Genomic DNA, 21,375 nt, shown 5'->3' on the forward strand with positions numbered 1-21,375 from the left:
CTTTTCTGCTTCCTCTCATTTAAGAGAAAGCAGCCCATCAAGGAACATTTGGGTAAGTCTCATTTCCATATGGAAAACAGCATAACAGAATCACAAGTGTGTTTCCCCAACATGTCTCTCACTAACTGTTGATCCTACTAGCTGATTTCAACCAAACACAACCAAAAGGTAAACATCTGGAAACTACTGCTTCTCTAAATCCTCGGAAAAATCAGTTCCCTGAGAAAGGTGCCCCTTCATTCCCCTCCCTGTTTGGTCATTCCAGGGCTCTAAGTCTTCGAGCATCCATATAGAAATATCTAAAATCTGAATTTTGCAAAGATTTGAGCGCCAAGATTCCATTAAATTCATCTGCACTCAAATGTGCTGGAAAACCTTGAATACCTCATCAGCACATGCAATAGGCATTTAGAATCTGAGGCAGCCCACACCAAGCCTGACATCTTGGAAACTGAGGGCAGTTCCTGTAGGAGCAGCAAAGGAAGCTGAACCACAGATTTGAGCAAGGTTAAATCAGAGAAGGATAACTAAAGACAAAAGTGCTCAGCACTATGCAAGCACTAAGGAAAGGAGTTCTCTGTCCCAAACCAATCACCTCCATGGCTGGGCTGGTCTCTTTGTCAACTTTGACATTTTATGTGCTTTCTCTAGTTCATTTCTTCTCAACAATTGAAAAATGCCTTTTGAAATTTAATGTGCAACAAATATAATAATGCGTTTATTAATTTTAGCAATTGGGGATACATTTAAAGCAAGATTTTACCAATGCAAATTTTCTATTCAGAATGTAATTATAAAAGTAAGGAAATATGTCTAAACACTAAATTTTTCACAGACCATGGACAAATATATATATAATCATCTGGCAATGATTCATAGCACAAAACTATTTTAAAAAAACTAATTTTTATGGTTCACATTCTTGGGATTTCTGTTCACAATTAAGCCTTACTGCTTTCATCAAATCTGCAGGCTTATTTATGTAAATCATTGTTGCAAAGTCAGGTGGCAAATCTGCTAAGAATCTGAAATTTTGCAAAGAACAGGGAATTTGGAAATTTTTCTTAGGAATTTTTGGGAGGTCTTTAAAGGAGAGAGAGGATTTGACAGTTTGAGCATCTGATCTTCTCGGCACCTTTTCCAACTTGTCCTCTCATTGAACCAACACAGCTCTCTTTTCCTGTTTTCTCTTCCTGAGTGAACACCTTTCTTGCCTTCCAAGAAGAGGCAATATTGGGAAGCCCTGTGCTCCCAGATCCCAGCTGGCTGCCAGGATGGAGCCCTGTGTCCCCAGCAGCCTGCCAGGATGGAGCCCTGTGTCCCCAGATCCCAGCAGCCTGCCAGGATGGAGCCCTGTGTCCCCAGCTGGCTGCCAGGATGGAGCCCTGTGTCCCCAGCAGCCTGCCAGGATGGAGCCCTGTGTCCCCAGCAGCCTGCCAGGATGGAGCCCTGTGTCCCCAGCAGCCTGCCAGGATGGAGCAGGAGCGGGCGCAGCACACGAGCACCACTTGGCATCACACAAACCTCCAGCTCCAACCAGACCAGACACAAAGGAATGTTAAAGAGCCTCTTGCTGCTTGCTCTCCCTGCTCCCTACAGCAGACCTTCTGAAGGTGATTGAAACCCTTCTACAAAATCATAATTTGAAATATGTCTCATCTCTGCCCTCATTGAGAGTAAGTTGATGTGTCAGTTGGAGGCTGGCATCAACCATTTTTGGATTATTGGCTTCAAATCCTCTAATCAGCTTACCATCCAAATAATTGAGCTGTGTGTTGAGGAAGGCCCTTTGAGGCATGAGGGAAGACATTCTCCCTCAAGCCCCAGAGCAAAATTAGAGCTGTCATTTTCAGCCCCCCACGTTGCCTGCACCTTCCTGTGTCAGCCAGCCAGAAGCTGCTTCATGTGCCCCAGAGTGTCCTGACCCCCAGCTCCCCACATGTGTGCAGCTCATAGAAATGCTGGGCAGCACCTTTGTTTTTCTAAGAAATACTGATCTACAGTATACATGGAGATTTAAGGCAAGGATTCAGACACGTTTTTCTTCTATTTTAGCAAAATCTATAACCCTTCCAAACTACCCTTACTGCCACTCTGTGAAACAATAGGAGACACGCTGTGACCCTCATAGTGGAAGCCTAACTCAGAAGTGATATAAATAACAAGGAAAATGTAAACATGAGTAGGGGACACAGTAGCAGATGCAGAGCAAGATTTTCTACTTGCGCAGGCAGCCCATAATGGGCTTTAAAACAAGGGCGGCATCCTGTGGGGTGATTTCCTCCCATGCTGTCCTCGCTTAAAGGGAACAAATTACTGCTTGCCAATTGGGATGATACAGCTGCCAGCCCCAGCACTCCCTTTGTGGCCATCCCACCTGGTGCAAAGCCCCCTCAGGAGGGTGAAACAGCAGTTTGCACCCAAACCAGCGCTGACAAAGTTTGCCCATTCCCCCTGAGCTCACAGCTCCCCTGTCTATGCCACCCAGGACACCTGCCCCCTCCAGCTTCCATTCACAGCCCTCCCTCATTTCCAACTGCTAAAGGAGAAATGCATTGGGAGCTCTGTTTTCCTCTTCTCTCACAAACTAGCGTGCCCCGGTTTTTATATCTTCCCTTTATTATCTTCCTTTTATTATCTTCCCTTATTTCCTAGTTCTCTGTAATTACATATTGGGACATCAAATGGTGAAGCAGGGACTGCTTTTGAAGGCTTTTATAATTAGCTTTTCTATTGTGTCCTCTAATGCCTCCTCTGGCTTTAGACTTACTTTTTTCTGTTCACAACCTCCTGAACATATGGCAGTAAATATGCAGCATGCTGTGAGCTTCACCTGGAGTCTACTTACAATATATCTGCAATGTAAATAACAGACTTCATGTCAGTCAATTAATCACACACCAGTGCTTGGCAGAGGGCAGGCAGATTGCAGGAAGGGAAATTGGAAAGTGGCATCTTGATCAGCATTGGACTTCAAGTATTAAATATTATCTAAGTTGGCTTGTTTCTCTGGCATCACTGCTTTCACCTAAAAATATTCTGTTACAATTGCATTGGAATTAATTCAAGGCCAAGTCCTCCACTCACCAGGACCATTTTGGTAACATTTCACCCAATGGAATAATGATCTCATTTCCACAGAACATGACCCAAATGCAAATATCATGCAGAAATTTAATTTAATTTAATTTAATTTAATTTAATTTAATTTAATTTAAAGTGATCCCATGATGATGCACAAAATTAAAATATTGCCATTTCAGTAAAAGTGTTTCTTTTTGGTAAAACAAATTCAAATTAATTATGTTACAGATGTGTTTCATTCTTGTTTTTGCAACAATGAATTTGAGCAAGACAAAATACTTTGTTTACCTGATTCACTTTATTTAACACAAGGGATTCATGAGGATATCATCAATTATAATCGCTAACACATCATTTTATGCTTAAAAAAAAGGACTCTATTCCATTAGAGCTCTTCTAACTCGAAGATCTCAAAGAATTTTCTGCACTACATTAAAATCCTTGTCATTCCCACGGAGGACAAGTGAAAATACAGAAATAAATCATCTAATATTTAAACACACTTGCATAGTGCACAGCACAAAAGTTAAGATCTCATGGGAATAGCTTTCCTAATAACAATAAAAATCTCATTGGAGGTAATGAAGAAGCCGCTTATGGCTGAGATCCTCCCACATCTCACTGTACCTGGCCTTGAACTGGTCTCTGCCAGGCTGGTGCCTGAGAAGGGCTTTGCCCCAAGGCTAGCTTCAGGCAAGGGGGCAAACAAGTGTCCTCAGCCACCTTCCACCCAGCTCACACCATTGCACTTCAACCCTGCAGGTCTTCAAAGGCTTTGTATTACTGCCTTCATCCTGCTTCTTCCAAGAATTTACTCCCACAGGGATCCCTATGCTCTTTCTTTGCAGTTTCCCTTTACAGAAAGCTCCTCTTTATTCAGGAGATAAAGAAAAACTTCAGGGACTAGATCAACCTTTGACTTAAAAGCCACTGACCTCTGATGGTCACCAGAAGAACTGGTCCAGGACAGTTATCTTCTACATATGACTAGAAACCCAAACCCCACTGCTGCTCCTAAGGGAGCACCTCAGGTGCAAGGGTGGGGAGCTGAGGCTGCCTGCTGCTGGGGCACCCCTGTTACCTTGGGGACCCCCATCCATGCCCACTCCAGTGGAGAGCAGGCAGCAATAGGGCAAAAAACCCAAAGGCTCTCAGCCCAGGCCAGACCTGACATCCCCTTCCAGTGCCAGCGCTGCAGGTGCTGGGCAGGGGGATGTGCTGCCAGCAGCCAGAGGGGCTCAGGGGGGCTGGCACTGCTCCACATGGGGTCCTGAGCAACAAACGGGGGGAAAAGCCACAGACTTAGAGGTCAACACACCTAGCAGTCCATAAGTCTGTGATTTTGCCTCCAGAGTGCAAGCATTTAACTTCACCCACACAGCAGCCTGGGTGCCTGCACGTTCCCTGGCAGCCCGGGTACAGCTACAGGCTGTGCCCAGTCCCAGGGAAACAGGGCTGTGGTTAACAGCAGCTCCAGCTCTGCCTCCAGACAGCAGCCCAGGCTAACTGCAGCCACCACTGGATTCAATTAAGCAGCTTTTTTCTCTGGACAGGACTTGACCACGGAGCAATGCTTGAGTCAGAAACAAAGACAAGCCCTCAGGCAGAAGATCTGACGATATTTTAAAGTTAATTTATAATTGCAGTGCTTTTGCTCTTAAAAGATGAAGTAAGTAAGATTTGATGTTGTGATTAAGGTGCAGAATATCTAATTTGAGAGATGCATAAAAGGAAATCAAGGAGTGCTATCTATCAGGAGATAACTGCAAGTCTTCTTCCATCATCACTATAAATCTTCCACTTAGAAGAACTACTACATTATAAAGAACAAGAACTTAAAAAAATAAAAATTAAAAAGTAGACATGTTAAACACTACCTAACAAGCTTCATGACATGAGCACAAAAGTCTTAAATTCAATGCCATAAATTCAATACCGTCAGAAGATTCAGATACAATGTCCTTAGAGACAGTGCCATGTAAGTCAAGCACAATATTAAAAGACACTGAAATCTTTAATATGTGTTAAATATTTTAAATTCATAGATCTGATTCAGAGAAATATCACAGAGGAATCATCAATCCTTTTTCCATTCTGACATATGTTTTTTATAGATTTGCCACAGTCTCCGCAATTAAAAGACATCCCAAACATTTAAAGAAAACAGATGAGACAGAAAACTGACCTTGTGGACATGATCACTTGCCATCATTATGCCTACTCCCATAAATACCCCCAAACAGGCCAAGATTAATACCTGCATATATTTAAATTACCGCTTTGAAAGAGATTAGGCTTAAGGCATCCCACCTATTCCCAGAGGCAGCATGCAGTGATTATTCCTTACAGGTATTTCCAAAGGGAAAATACCTTTTTCAAAAGTACTGAATGTTGTGACAGTGCCATACATAAAACCCTTTCCTTTTAGTTTCACATTTAGGGCACATAAGCCTTTATTTTCTGTTTAAATGTACTAATCTTCTTAACAGTATAATCAAGCCTTTAATATATAATATTATCAGTTTATATTTAGAAGGAATAACCATCACGTTAGTGGTGATGGACATATCTCTCCATTCATCTGACTGAAATACCCGGGATAAATCCCTTTGCCAAATCATTTCTGCAGAGACAGCAAGCAGCTTTATTTTATTTAAAAGCATTCAGTTTCAACATATTTATAGTTAATATGTAAAAATCCTGCTTTAAGTTTGAGAAACGTTTCTTTCTTCTTCCATTTCTCATGGGGAAATGTTCCAGTTTGTAGCTTTTTAAGTAACACAGGATTTTGCAGGCTACAAATTCAACAAAAGGTACTCCTAAAGTGAATAGGTCACAAAAACTTCAACTATCTTTGCATCCTTCCAAAGTTTTGTGTTCTTGGAAAGTAAAAATGAGCCTGAGCCCTCAGGTACAAATTTAAGGAAGTTTATATTTAAATGTATTCCAGAACCCTTTTTTTGTTTCTTTTTTCTCTTTTTCTTTTTCTTTTTTTTTTTTTCCATTTTCTTTTTCTTTTTCCTTTTCCTTTTCTTTTTCTTTTTTTCTGTTCTTTAAGTAGAACTGGAAGATTCCCTAGTAATTCCTTATTCCTGCCCAATATACTACCAGCTTTGTACCACATAAAAAGTGCCCACCACCAATACAAAACCTGAGCCAAATCTAAGCCACTGAAACATGGTCTTTCTGGGAGATATTGCAGGGGAATTAATTATGAGACACCAACAGCTCTAAACAGTAGAGCTATCTTTTGGCACATGACAGGCATTGCACAAGGCCTGCCACATACATTAAATGTAAGAAAGAGCTGCTATAGACCCAGGTCCCCAAAATACATATTAAGGTCCCTCACATATATTTCCTTGTGGCATCTCTTCTGATTCTGAAGAGCACATTAAATGTTTAGCCACCCAACATGTAACTATTCATCCTAGCAGCAACGTGATTACCTGCAACAGAAAAGCTCAAGGAACAATAAAATAGACAGGCATTAACAAAGAATATGATGGAACATGCTCTTAAGTGTATAATTAAAAGAAATTTATTATTAACCTTTAATTATAACTAAACATTTCCAAATTACTCAAAAATAATGGAGAAAATGCAATGTGTTATTATCATTCATTCCCAATTCATCTTAAAGGTAAATACCTATATAAGATACTCAGAAGTAAAACCCAAAATCAAAAGGGCCACCAAATTCTGACCGAGCTAATTACAAAGGCATCAATCTCTCTTTGTACCAGAGCACAATGTTCTTGATGTATAAAAAGCACAAAGAGAATGATTCCCCTCTAATTCAAACAAATCACAACCACTCTGCATGCTAACCATAACAAACACATGTTAAATTCAGCAGAAGGGATGAGAACTGAATGGAAGTTCGTGCTGAATTTCCAGCATGCAGCTGGAACCTCTTCCAGATGGTTTGACCAGGCCATGTTCTTCCCACCAGTTCATGTGCCCAGCAATGTGGGGGGAAGTCACTACCTGGAAGCTGTGGATGTTAAATCTCTGAGCAATGAGCCCTGCATTCTGAAAAAGGAGCAAAGAGGGGAAAAAATCTGGTAAGCTGAAAATCTGACTGCTCCCTCACATGTGGTCATCTCTTGTGCCTCACCTGCCTGCTCCTGGATGCCACAGTCAGCCTTGCCCCAATGCAGCACTGCCCCAAGAGGGATGGAAACTTCCATCCAGATGTTCTGCATGAGGAGTAAATAAGGAAAATTTTCAAGAGCAGAGCAGGGTTAAATCTTATTCAGCTGTCCAAAGATTTCACCTTATCACTCATATTATGTGATGCATCAAGGAGCTGTGGGCTTTCCTGGCACTGATCCTCTTCCATGGTGATGACAGTCCTCACTTCCCAGAAGTGCTAAAAGCTGGCACACTCCAAGACAGAACACACAATTTTTGTTTGTCAACAATTTGACCGTTCTGAAGATTTGAGGTACCGTGCTTACCAGCATCTGTACGAGTTCTGCGCCTCATCTATAAGCTCTAGAGAAAATACATCAGTTAGAACAAAAATATTCCCTGTTTCTGACTGTTTGTATGTAGAAAATACTGCAAAAAGTGCAGGCTTTGTAAAGCTGGAATGAAAGGTTACTTGTTACAGTACAAGTCACTAATGTTTCTTAGCAGTTAGTGAAATGTAATCGAAAGAAATATCGTAATGTAACTAATTTTACAATGTGCTTTCTCAAATGGAAAATACTGCAATTAGGAGGATTTGCTCCCTACTGTAATCTCACTAATTGGGGAAAAGGCACTTGGAGGGGAGTTTTTCGTTGGGGTTTTGGGAAAGGTCCCAGAAGAAGAGTAGTCAGCATGTAATGCACCACTACCACTGCTCAAAGACAGTTTAGAGTTTAAAAACACCATTTGTACTAAGAAAACAGCCAGATGCCACCGCACTGGCATTCTGTCAGTGATGAGTAGCATAAAGGCTCCCTAACACCTGCTACCACTTGATGAAACAAAACTTACATCTCTTTGAGTGAAAAGATCCACAGAGTAATCCAGGCTGCCTGAGGCTGGGGAGGGACCGGTGCTGCCAGCTCCAGCCAAACCCACACCTTTTCATCTCTGCTGGTTGAGGCAAATTCTGCAAACATCACAGCTCTGCTGAAACTCCTTTATACTTCACAACTGCATTAACTATGTGTTGAAGGAAAAGCAGGGCAATAAAGAACACAGGGATCACTTCCCTGAAGAAAATAAACCTGCATCTCTCAAATGCAATTTCTATGTCTGCTCTCAGCAATTCCTTTCTGTTTGAGGTGGACAGCCCTGTAAATACTATTCCATGAAGAAAAGAGATCATTTTAAAGACATGAAGGTCTCTTTGTCTAGTTCAATGAACTGTAATTCTGTCAATGCACTGCAACAGGTTTTCCGGATCAGAAGCAGAAGTAGCCCTTAACTGTAAGACATGCAGAAGGAGGCAAGTGAGAGATCTCCTCAAAGCCTTCATTACCAAACACTGCAGCAGAAAAAAGATTTCTGCCAAAAAGAAAACCGAAAAATTACTAGATGTAAAGGAAAGCATGGTCAACACATCAGTAGCCACACAGTAACCACAGGTATCATTATAGAAAACATGAGTTTGTTACCTTGGAAATATTACCATTGCTACCAACTGCCCTTGGGTGCCCTAAGGAGTGAATTATGATTCTGCAATTTATTTTGGGAACAAACACAAGGAGAGTGGTCTGAATCACATCTGTGCAGTGGCCGGAAATTAAATGGTCAACTTGTCAGAAGTAGAACTGTTTGATTTTTGGTTCAGTGACCAAAGTGAAAAGAAAAAGAAAGAAAAAGAGATCAGCTTGGGCCAACATAAAAGAAGTACTGCAGGATCTGGCACAAAAAAATAAATTAAAATATCAGTTCGGTCAATACGAAAATCTTCAATGAACCCAAAAAAATTAGATAAAGACTTTTATTCAGGCAGAAAAGTCTCATTCCGATTTCTGATTATGCATGTAACTTTTTTTTTTTTTTGTAAGTGTCATGATTAAAGTACTTTTTCAAAACAAAAATAAGAACTATGTTTTGAAAATAACAGTAATGTATTTCAAGTATTTCACTCCTTCCCATTTTCCATTAAAACTTTTACCAAATTCTATTCAAATATATTATCAGCTTTTGTCTTTGACAGAATCAGACTGCAAATGAATTCACTACAAACATGGAAATTCCAACTAAATAAATTCAGAGAATCATAGACTAGTTTTGCTTGGAAGGGACCTTACTCATCACCAAGTTCCAATCCCCCTGATGTGGGCAGGGACACCTTCCACTAGATGAGATTGTTCAAAACCCCGTCCAGCATGGCCTTGAATGCTTCTAGGGATGGAACATCCACAACTTCCTTGGTCAACATGTTCCAGTGTTTCACCACCCTCACAGCAAAGAATTACTTCCTAATATCTAATATAAACCTCCTCTCTTTCAGTTTGAAGCCATTCCACCTCATCCTGTCACCACATGCCCTTATAAAAATCCCTCTCCAGCTCTCTTGTTGGCCATCTTTGGCTACTGAAAAACTGCTCTAAGGTCTCCTCAGAGCCTTCTGTTCCCTGGGCTGAACAGCCCCAATTTTCTCTGCCTCTGGAGAGGTTCTCCAATGCCCTGATCATCTCCATGGACCTTCTCTGGACTCACTGCAACAGGTTCAAGTCCTTCTTATGTTGTGAGCCCCAGATCTGGATACAGAACTCCAGGTGGGGTCTTGTGCAAGTGGAGCAGAGGGGCAGAATCCCCTCCCTCACCCTGCTGACCACACTGCTTTGGTGCAGCCCAGGACATGTTTGACTTTCTGGGCTGTGAACACACATGGCCAGCTCACATCCAGCCTCTCATCCAGCAGCACCCCCAAGTTCTTCTCCTCAGGATTGCCCCCAGTCTATTCTCCACCCAGCCCGTGTTTGTGCTTGGGATCCCTCATGCAAGAATACTATCAACTTGAAAACTATCTGACTGGGTATCAGCCATCAGCAAATGAACTGTAATACTTGGAAAGCATAAAAATATTTGCCAGAGGTTTTGGATCTTTGTGCTAACCTGAATGGCATTCTGAAGACTACACCTGGTTTGGGCCAGAGTTAGAAGAATTGCTGTACAAAAGTGTTTAACATTGAACTTTAGCCAGGGATTCTTTTTTCAAAATATACTAGGAACTATTTTTTTAAGTACTTTTAAATAGCGATTCTGTGATTTTGACACCTGGCATACCTGCAAACTGCTGCACTGCAAGGCTGGGCAACAGTTTATTAAACCAGGATCTCTGCCTTGGCCAGTTTGGCTGTTTTGTTTCTCTCTGCAATTCTTGCTATAATAATCATTTCATCCAATGTCCAGATGAATGTGTCTAATTCTGGAAGGAGTGTTGTTTTCTTCCAGCAGTGCATTTCCCCTGTGAGATAGGAACACTGGAAGGGTATTGTGGGCTGGAATCCACAGCCTGTTTAGCCAGAAAGATAACCATTATCTATATTTCATGTCCTTTCCTAGGCATTGTATTGTCCTGGCGAGCAGTGGGAACAGTGGAAGGCAAATGGCAGAGACATTGCCAAGCCCTGTGATGTGATGAATGACTTCTCACATCCCAGGGCCTGACATGAAGAGAGGCCACAGAGGGTCACACCACTGTTTTCAGATGTTAAAAAGGCTGATCACCCACCCATTGCTTTCATTTCTAGCACAGGAAGAGCTCCCCCATGCAGGCTCCACAGGGAAAGACACAGCCCTTCCATGAAGTATTTCTCTGCAAGAACACAGGCCTCCTGGAAAGCTGATTTTCTGCAGCTTTGCTATCTCATTTATGAATATTCTACCAGTTTTGTTGAATGATATGACCACAAACTACATCTCAGCAACAGAGAGAAACATATTATCAGACTTCTTCAAGTCTTCTGGGCAGCGAGTCTTGTGTGCTTTCTCTTTTCCCATTTCCTTCCCTCTGCTATCATGTGCACACAGACAATCAATTTTCACTATTCCCCCACACATTCCCAAGGAGCAACTTACATATGCCACTTGTGGACAACCAATATGCAAATCCCTTCAAATCCAAGATGGGGCAGGAGCTGCCTGTAGATGGGATGCAGCAGGAGGAGGAGGGGAAAACAGCATTCGCTTCTGGATGCATGCCTGTGCACGAAGGGGAGCTTGCCTGATGGATTTCCCTGTACAGAGCTTTTCTTTGCCAACTTTTGATTATCTAACTGCACTCTTGAAAATTACACTGGAGAGATGGAAAGAGGGAAACAGTGAGGTCCCTTATTCTGTGTGCTTTTCAGCAGCTGGACCGCTCAGTGTACAGCCACATCGCAGCTCTGGAAGGGGACATGGGATAGGTGCCAGCATCCAGCCACCCATGGCAGCAAGGAATGGTGAACTGGACAGTCAGAAACACAGACACAGCTGGAGCTAGGGCTGGCAGGCAGACCCTTTTCTTGTCTCAGCTCTCTTGGGTCATACCTGTTTATTTACAAAACTACCCTTCAAGCAGACGTGGGGAAGAATGAACAACTGTCTAAGCTGAGGCAATCAGAATTTTACTTAGCATAGCGCAGGAGCTCTTGGCATTTCATCTCAGTCTGGTTTATAGTTCAGTTCCCTCAGGCCAATGAGCATGGCCCTGTCTCCTGTGGGAAACAGGAGTCACAAACCTGTGTGAGTAGAAGCCACTCTGGGAAACACATGGGAACCTTCAGCCCCCTCTCTGATGATTAATCTGCTCACCCTGCTGCAGAGGACCAAGGGCACTTCAGTTCCCTCTCTGCTGTATCTTGTAAAAGCAAAGACAGAAACCAGCAACCACCCTGCATGGCTGCACACCCCAAGGCTTCTGCTCCAGGAGAGACACAGCAACAGTTTTACATATGGCTTGACAAAAACATCCAACACCCAGTGAACCCCAACACCCAGAAGGCTGAGCTTATTAATAATGCTTCTCATCTAGCAAAACAAAATAAAATTTACTTTGGGCATCTCAGTCAAATACTCAGAGAGGATCTGTGGGCAGCACTGGTCCCACTCAGGGCTGGATACACACTGGCATGTTTGTCACCCCAGAACACGGGAAACTGGGACAGAACTTGGGCATGCACTGAAACACTTGCACAGTACAGAGAGAAACCTGCAGCACACAAAATTTTAGGAAGGTCAATGTAGAAGTTTGAAAGAAAGTGCGGAGGGGTGGGATGTAAGACAGGGTAGTGTAAGGTAAAGCTTGTACCTGAAGGGAGATGGATTCCTTGTCTACTGTCATTCAGGGCTCTTGCAGGTTGAACTTCAATAGACAGTCTGGAAAAGTGCCATTGATTTCCCTTCCCAAGGAGATGCTTGTGAAGCTCTCACAAGCATTATTAATATCAAAGTGCTAGAGAGGAGCAGGGAACAGATACTTCTGTTTTGTTCCCAGGATGGAAAAATACGGCAAGAGGGATGTTATAACGACTGTAACAAACAGTCTTCACTTTGGTATAAAAGCCTTTGGGAAAGTGCCTGAACTCCCTCCCTGCTCCCCAACAACTGTCACAAGTCAGTCATGTCCAGTCCCCCAGGACACATCCTGCTTTCTAGACTGAGATGTTCACATAAAAGACATTGCTTAAAATAGGTCGTGTGGAAACACTAAAAGGTAGCAGTCAGTGATGTCCTGATTCCCTGGGAAGACCAAGGGTCCCCTCAGGTGGACAGAGAGGAACCTTGGGGAGATCTCTACCTACAAAAACCACATCACCAAGCAGCATCCCTGCAAAGAAAGCCACGCTGACAGCAGCAGGACAAGGATGAATAGCCAACACTGCAGGGAGTCCGGAGTGACGCAGGTGATGCTGAGGTTGGCGAGACAAACAACAAGCCCACAGGTGTCTCAGCCTGAAGCTAAGCTGAACCCAGCTGCCCAGGAAACACTGATGTCACAGAGACAGCAGCCACTCCAGATGGTTGTAGGAGACAAAGTGGCTCTGTGCCTGGCCCTTGGTGCCCTCTCCAGCCCCAGCCAGGACCTCTCCAGCTGCAGGAGAACAGGGTAATGTCTGGTCCTGGAGTGTAGAATAAACAGGCACAAGCTCTAATGTCCCCACAAACCCCAGTACTCCCACTCTATGTGGGATATACACACCTCCAATATGGTCTTATTTAAGGAAAATGTTTAGTGAGAGATACATTAAAACAAAGCAAAGTCTTCAAAAAACCCCACTTCCTTGACCCTTCTCTTCCTTTTAGGAAAAGATAAAATATGTAACTGTGGGATGCATCTGAGCACTGAAGGGACCATGAGAAGGTCCTGTGGGCATGGACCTGACAGATCTCTGTCTCCGTGATGCTGTCCATGGGCAGAGCCCAGCAGGAATTGTGTGACACATGCTATGGCTTTCCAGTCACTTTCCAGGACTGACCTAAGGGAAGGAGGAATGGAGGAAGACTACCTGCTCAACAAAAAGGCATCATCTTGACAACCTAGGAAGGTCTTTCACCATGCAACCTGTTAGTGTGCTTTGACAGATATCAAAGATTGCACTTACAGGGTTTGTCCTATGTTTATTCCAGAGGTGAGTCCCAGCTGGTGAGGGAAAAAAAGGTGGGAATTACACAAACATTCCAGACACACATTGCACTCTGTGTACCTTTCATGCCCAATGAAAAGGCAGGAAATGTTAAGACAAAGAAAGGAAGCATGTTAGAAAGACTGAACCTTTCATCAGAGACTATTGAAATTCTCATAACAAGGGCTGGTATGAAAGGTTGCTTATTCTCAGAGGTAAGACAGTGCCATTTCCTTCCCTCTCCATGCAGCAAACACTCATGACAAATCTAAACCACAGCTGTAGGGCAGGAGACGCACAATGCAAATAAAGGTTGCATCTGAATCCATCCCAGCTGCATCACCACAGCTATTATCAAATTGAAAATCATACTTCAACCAGTCAATATGCAAATACTGTAATATTGTACCATCATTAAAAGCTACAGTTTCAAAAGAAGTGGTCTCCAAAAATCCCAATCAAGGCAATAATAAGGAAAATGAGAAATTATGCCAGTCTGAGAGCCTTGTCCTGTTCTACCTAATGAACTAACAAAGGTTTGGTGCAATCATCAGTGCAGGAAACAGAGAAGTGTCCTACACACCACTGTGCCTAAATATCCAACTAATAAATCATTTACTGGTAACCTTTGGTCTTGAAGGCTTATCTCTTGTTATACATATATGTGTGCATATGTATGTATATGTATATATATATGTTTATGTACACCTATTAGTATATACACCTGCTAATATATACACACCTGTTTATATATATATGTGTATATATATATATATATATATACAATTAGAAATATTAATTATTTATAAGAAAAATACATGTTAGATATTTCTACTTACAAGCAGTTTACATGGACAGATTTTGGCAATAAATTTCACAGGTAAATTATGCATATTAGAAAATACCTCTGGACACATAAATCAGAAAATATGTGCAACACTCTCACTGAAACAGTATTTTTGCACCCTTTAACCATTTACAGGTTTCTTGTATTTCCTGAGTCCCGTGCTGGATGACATGCCATAAGAAAGGTTCATGCACACATGGCAGTCCCCAGGCAGCCCCAGGCCTCGGACAGTGAACTCTCTGAGGCAGAGATCATTTTCTCATGTACACAGCCCGGCCCAGCCCAGCCCAGCCTGCCCTACATGGACCCACAGTACCAACAATGCCGTGTCTGTCCCACAGTCAGATGTCACCTCACAAATGTGGGTCACGCCATGCTGGCTTTGATTTCTGTTATTTGGGGCAATCAAGTCTCCTTTGCAGGGGGGAGCAGCCCCCTGATGAGGGGAGAAAGGATTTAACCGGAGATTACATCTCTTCTGCAAATTTGCAAGAAAGGCTCATTTAGGCCTTTGTGGACCTTCTACCTCCTTTCATCAATCCCGTGCCTGACTACATCTTTGGCTGGGCCATCTGCTGGTGCTTATGATGCCCACAAATTAGTGATGACAGCCAAAACCGTTGAAATTTAACATCTTCCCTAGTGAAACACAGTCTGTAAGAGGCTGTCAGTTGTGACCTTGCCTACCTTTTTCTTTCAGGCTTGGCACCCTTCATCAGTTTCTGGTCACGGGATCCTAAAAGCACAACTCTTAAAATTTACAAACACATGCCACATGAACTTTGGGGCCATACAAGAGCTTCAGAAATGCAGAACATGCATTGGTCAACATCAAGACCTAGAAACTCATATAGCCTCAATAACACACTTTGTAAGGCTCAGATCTGAGAAATTCAAACCGGCCACAGCACTCATAAATCAGCCTTCCTTTTGCAAAGCTTACTTCACGCAAGAAAATCCTAAATACAGCAGTCAGGGTGTGCTCTGGAGGCTCTGGTGGATGAAGGCATTTTTAGTAAATGCTGATCCAAGATTAAATTTTTATGTGCTATGAAACCCTTATGCAGCTGCAAGATATTGCTAGGGACCTCAGAAGAAAGGAGAGACTTGAAGATCAAGGGTCTTCCCCCTTCCTAATAATTCCCTCACCATTGCTACCTATTGACAGATTCAGTTTTTTTAATGTAAGGGTCCCTAAAGAGAAGAGTTCTAAAATAATCCGTGGATCTAACTGGACTTCCATGAGCAAAAAGTTTTCCACACTTCTTTAATTTTAAACAGAAAATGATGGAAGTCTCCATTCTTCCAGGGATCAGAGGAGGGTGTAAGTGGGTAAGACCAAACGTTTTGAGGGAATAGGCTGCAAAAGACTCAAGAAGCTGATGTGCTTCTTGGGCTGATGCTAGAAAAGAGAGATGCAAACCTTCTCTTCTGTTACAACTGCACTAACATCACTTCCTGTGCATTATTTACTTCTACTGACTCACTAAAAGCTTCCTACACTTCAGCATAACTGGTACAGAAAGTATCCATGCCTGGGTTTCTGCCACTCAGTTACAACCTCGATTATACCTCAAGCAGCATCACTATTTAAATTCCAGTTTGGTTTTTTCTTCCCTTCCTTTGCATCAAACTCAAACTTGTTTTTATTTAATAATGATCTGAATTTAGAACAATGAATACTGAATTTTAATAATGATTTGAATTTACAACAATTTTAATTTACAAAAATGCCCATCAGAAATGTAAATAATCCTAATGAAAAGGGGTACTAAGTCACAATCTGTATTTCTAAAATACAGTGGCTCGTAACAAAGGTGGAATTGGGCAGACTTTAAACAACTTTTTATCAGTGCTGAAAGAGTGCACCAATACCACTTAAAATAGTTAAAAACCATTTTTTTACAACCTACCGCAGCAACAGTTCTAGACAATATACAGTATATCTAAGAATAGTAGCAGTCATAGATGGAAACTGATAACTGAAGGTTAATCCGTTCTCGAAAAAAAAAAGGAACAATGGAGAGTGAAATAGAAACTCAAGTCCTATTAAAGAAAACTATTTTAAGTGCAGAATGATGAGTTTTAGCATCAATCATGGGAAAACAGTTCAAAGTTGTTCTTAAAAGATCTAAATTTGAAACCTTGGGAAAAAGGAACTGTTTGCAGTGACAGAAAAAAAAAAATCTTAAGGGATAAAACAAATACAGTGTAAAGATAATCCGTTTATATTTTTTAAACACTATAAATCTGACTGTTCATTTTGAGCTTTCTGTGATTAAGGTCAGTAAAGACTCAATGTTCATTCAAGTTTATCCTTATTTCTTTATGCAGTTCCAATGTACTTATCTGTAAATCATGGTACATGCTCTCAGCACTGAAGGCGCTTTGACATGGATTTAAAAAATCAACTGCAGATTGCAAATAAACCCAAATGGAATTGTATAAAAATTTTCAATTTGTAGTGGTTAGGGCTTGATGGTTTTTTAAATTTTTTTAAAAGAAATTACATTCTACTCTGCATATTACAGAAGAAAACCCAGGAGAAAACCACAAGAGGGTAGGGATGACCCTATCTTCCAGGAAAGCTGCAAGCCAGCCAGGCTCGCCCTGATGCTGCTCCCAGAACACACAGCCTCCCCTTGGCTGAGGGGAAGCTGAGCAGGTGCCTACATTAAACCAGTGAACACTTTGTCAGTTTGCATTTGAGCAAGCCTATAAGTGCTTTGCCAGCTCAAGGACTTAATCACATTTGAAATAAGCTAATTCAAGGAATAAAAGTCTGCCAAAGGTAATAAAATTGTTTGTTGATGTATCAAGTCAGTCCTCTTAATATAAAAGAGCGTATTTATATGCAGCCTGGGTCTGGTCCTATTCAAGCAGTGATTAAATATTTACTGTTTGCAGGAATAGGGCCAAATCTGGACTAATTTTAAATATTAGGGGAGAAGCGCTAAATCCTAATGTATCTAATTTAACTATGCAAAGTAGGGAATATTCTTGCCTTTGTTTTACTTAGGAAATTCAGAGGCACAGGGAAATAAAATGCCAGATTCAGGGTGCCAGAGAAGCCACTTGCAGAAGCTCTTGTGCTTCCCAGGCAAGTGTCCTCTGCAACCCACGCTGTTCCTCTCCTGCCGTGCTGGGCAGCACAAGGGACAGTTGGGCAAAGGGCCGAGAGCCCCTGTCACAGCTCCACTGGCTGCACCGTGGTTTGACTCCCCCTCTGAGTGCCTAAGGAAATGTCTAAACAAATTAGCAGAAAGTCAGTGGCTGATTTTTTTAATCAGAATTTTTTCTCATCCATCCTTTGGCATATGGTTTCATCCAATTCCCTCCTCTTTGAGCTCAATGTTTGTGGATGCTGCTGTCACCTGTTCCTGTAGAACGAAGGGGCAGTAAAACAGGGCCTTACTGGAACTTGCAATGATTCAGAGCATTTTAATATACGCTCTGAGCAGGTGAATTTTCACTGTACATATGTAAATCTCCCCTCATCCTGTGCTTCTGTGCAGCATATCAAAAATCCTGCTCTGTGTCCCCACAAGACCACCCTTAAAGTTTTATTTTTAAATTATAAATTCTCAACCAGTACAGACTGGCATTTTTCAGCATCATTAAACTATATTATATAAAATTTCACATTGCTTGAAATTGTTTCTTCAGGTTGTATACTCTGGTTTGTTGTTTTGTTTTGGTTTTTTTTTCTTGTGCTATATAACATTGTTAATTGTTCTATGTTAAAATACTCACATATTTCAAAATATCTAACTGATTTAGCAAGCTTAGCTCAAGAATATGCCTGCTACACTGTGCATAGCAAATACAGTGCTTCTTGACATGGTTTGTAATGGGCAGGTTTTTAATCAATGCACGAATTTGAAAAGAAATGCCCATTGCAAGTTTGATATAAATTAAGAGTCTGGCTCACACCGAGGTGTACCTATACCTTGCACTGTGTAAACAAGTTAGTTTTCAAGTTCTGCTTGTGGACTTCCTTCTGTGTTCTTGTTTTGAACGCGTCCGATTTGTTTTCACTTGCTTAACACGGTGGCTTTAGGAGATCCCCCGAAGTGCTTGGGCTGCAGCCCCGCGCAGAGCTGGGTCTCTGGCAGCGATGCTCCCGCTGCGATGCTCCAGACGGGAGCGCGCAGCAGAGGGATGGGGCGGATTTTGGCCGGGGTCAGCGGAGGCTCCGGGGAGCTGCCGCAGGAGATGCTCCCCGAGCGGGATGGGCGGATTTTGGCCGGGGTCAGCGGAGGCTCCGGGGAGCTCCCCGAGCAGGATGGGCGGGGGAGCGGGGCAGAAGAAGCTCCGCAAAACCTGAGAGCGGACAGGGAGAAATCAATCCCACGAGGCGCAGAGGTAGATTCAAAGACGCCGCATTTTGCTGGGTCAGACGCAAAACAGCGACGGAAAACCCACCCTTGGCCACCTGAAAGGTCTGGCGCGCAGCTGGGGCGCTGCTCCGCAAGCTGGTGTTTCAAAATTCAAAAACCTTTTAAAAGGACGAGCGTCAGAAGAGCATCCCCGGAGAAACAGCATCGGTCCCTGCTCCTCACCATGCAGGACAGCCGGACAGCCCTGCCCGATGCAGGACAGCCGGACAGCCCTGCCCGATGCAGGACAGCCGGACAGCCCTGCCCGATGCAGGACAGCCGGACAGCCCTGCCCGCCGCGCTCCCGCTGCCCTGCCCGCCACAATCCTCTATCCCTAGACAAGCAACGAGGCTGAAATGCGGGCTGAAGGCTTGGGGGGAAAGGGAAGCAGCGAGGATAGAGGGGATTCTGTCATTTACGTGGTTGAAATATAATTTCAAAAATTCAGCATTTAAAATAGTGCAAACTGGAAATCCCAGCTTCTTTTCTTGCTTCGCACATCTGTGGTTCAGCAGGTTGAATGCAATTTACATAACCTGAGTGTGTATTATGGGCTGTAAAATCTAAGGAAAAAAAAAAATTCCGGTGAAGTCATATAACTTACATATCTGGGTTTTTAGAAAGGCCACTAGTATTTTAAAATCAAAAGTTTCCAATGAATTTAGTAAAACTATACTGTTAAAGCTTACACATGGAGAAAAACTTCAGGATGCCTTATATTGTGTGAAAATGAATATTTGATGTGTTTGAGGTTTATGTATTTACAGTAAAAATTTCAATTAGAATTTTCACGTAACTATTCAATAATTTACCTGAAACTTAAATTTTGAGCTGGAACATATCAAAGTCAGAAGTTTAATTCTATCTTTAGTCAGGGACTATCAAACAGTATCTGCTTTTGAGCAACGTGTTTTAAACAAATATTTCTTGTCATTTTCTCTGATTTCCAATTGCCTACTGCAGAATTTGCTGTTGTTATTCTGTAGCATTGCAAACTCCAAACAGACACAAAGAGAGAAGAAGGATTAGCGAAGATACCCTTAAGCAGTCTCCCACCGTTAAGAATTAAAAAATGTTTCACACGTGGAAGTTTCCTATCCAGAGAAATGGTGATGAGGCTGCTGCACCGCACAGTGCTGGTGTCCAGGGGCACTCTGCAGCCGAAAGCAGCTTCCCACAGTAGTGTACCTGCCCCATTCAGCCCTGGGCTCTGCCACTCACCCACTGCAGCTACAAGTAGAGACACTACTTTGTGAAAAACTTTGCCTATTCTTTCTTGTTCATTCTCCTCCGCCCGGGCGCTTATAAAAAGCAGGGGTTTTTTATTAATTCTAGGCACGACCTTCCATCTCCAGAGCCACCTGTGAGTGCCTGACCCCCGCCTGTCGTCCGTGGCCCCTGCAAGGGAGCAACAGGCTGGCCGGGTCCGCGCTGGGCACATCGCGGTGACAACACGGCGGTGACACACGGCGGTGACCCGATGGCAGCCGCCAGCTGCGGCACCGTGCAGCCCCCCAGGAGAGCCTGAGCTCACGGTGCTCCGAAAGCCGCTGGAGTGGGAAAGGGACAAACCGCCAGCAACTCGTGATGCTCCGGATCCGGCCCAGGGCCGGCTGAGCAGCGGGGACTCGGAACTCGCTCGGCTCCGGGCAGCGCCCGGCGGGAGCCGCTCCGAGGCGAAGCGGCGCTGGGACGGGAGCGCGGGCGGCGGTCCCGGGGCCCGGGGCAGGCAGGACGGTCCCGCACGGACGGGGCGCTCCGCCGAGCCGCCGCCGGGGCTGCCCTGGGGCACGGCACCCGGCACCGTCCGGGGCTCCCGCTTTCCCCCCGCCACTTTCCTCCCCGCGGGACGCTCCGGGGCCGCCCGGGGACCAGCAGCGCCGAGCGCCACCACCTACCGTGGTACTCCTGGCCAGGCACGTAGGCGGCGGGGTTGCCCGCGATGTGGAGGGCGATGAGCACCTCGCCCTGCTCCCCGTCGCCCTCCAGCTCGCCGTGGTGGGTGCAGAGGAAGAAGAAGGGCGAGAAGCGGGCACGGGGGGCAGCCGCCCGGCCCGCCGCCAGCAGGGCACCCAGGGCGGCCAGCAGGCAGGGCCAGCCCCCGGGGACGCCCCGCCGCCGCTCCATGCTGCTGCCGCCGGCGCCGCTGGGGCATCCAGGGCACGGCGGGGCCGGGGCGCAGCTCCGCTCCGCGGGACGGGGCGGGCCGGGCCGGGGCGGGCGCTGCCCCCCGCCGCGGCCGCGGGAGCTCGTGGGGAGGCGGGCGAGGAGCGGAGCGGAGCTCTGCGAGGGCAGGGGCGGCCCCTCCGCGCCCGACGAAGGCTGAGCCGTCCCCGCCTGCCGCTGCCGGGGTGCGGGGCACGGAGCTGGGAGTGCGAGGGCTGGGAATAATTTATTTCCCCCGGTGCCGGGGTGGGAGGGAGGGGAAGGTCCCTCCCCTCCTCCTCCTCCTCCTCCTCCGCCGCCGCCCGCTCCTCCTTGCTCCTCGCTCTGCACGCCGGT

General features: G+C 44.3%; 1 protein-coding gene across 2 annotated transcripts in view; it reads right to left on the reverse strand.

Annotated features, from left to right (window-relative positions):
• RELN (reelin) overlaps positions 1 to 21,002 on the reverse strand; it is a 271,266-nt gene extending 250,264 nt beyond the window's left edge. Inside the window, exon 1 of one of the 2 annotated variants that reach the window (XM_015628416.3) lies at positions 20,772 to 21,002. In XM_015628416.3, coding sequence (XP_015483902.1) covers positions 20,772 to 21,000 — 229 coding nt within the window. In that variant the 5' untranslated portion in view covers positions 21,001 to 21,002. The remainder of the gene's footprint in view (positions 1 to 20,771) is intronic. The other variant, XM_015628417.3, reaches the window with a different exon arrangement.
• Between the last annotated feature and the right edge of the window lie 373 nt (positions 21,003 to 21,375).

This window comes from Parus major, chromosome 1A (genome assembly GCF_001522545.3).
Source record: "Parus major isolate Abel chromosome 1A, Parus_major1.1, whole genome shotgun sequence".
Taxonomy (NCBI): Eukaryota; Metazoa; Chordata; class Aves; order Passeriformes; family Paridae; genus Parus; species Parus major.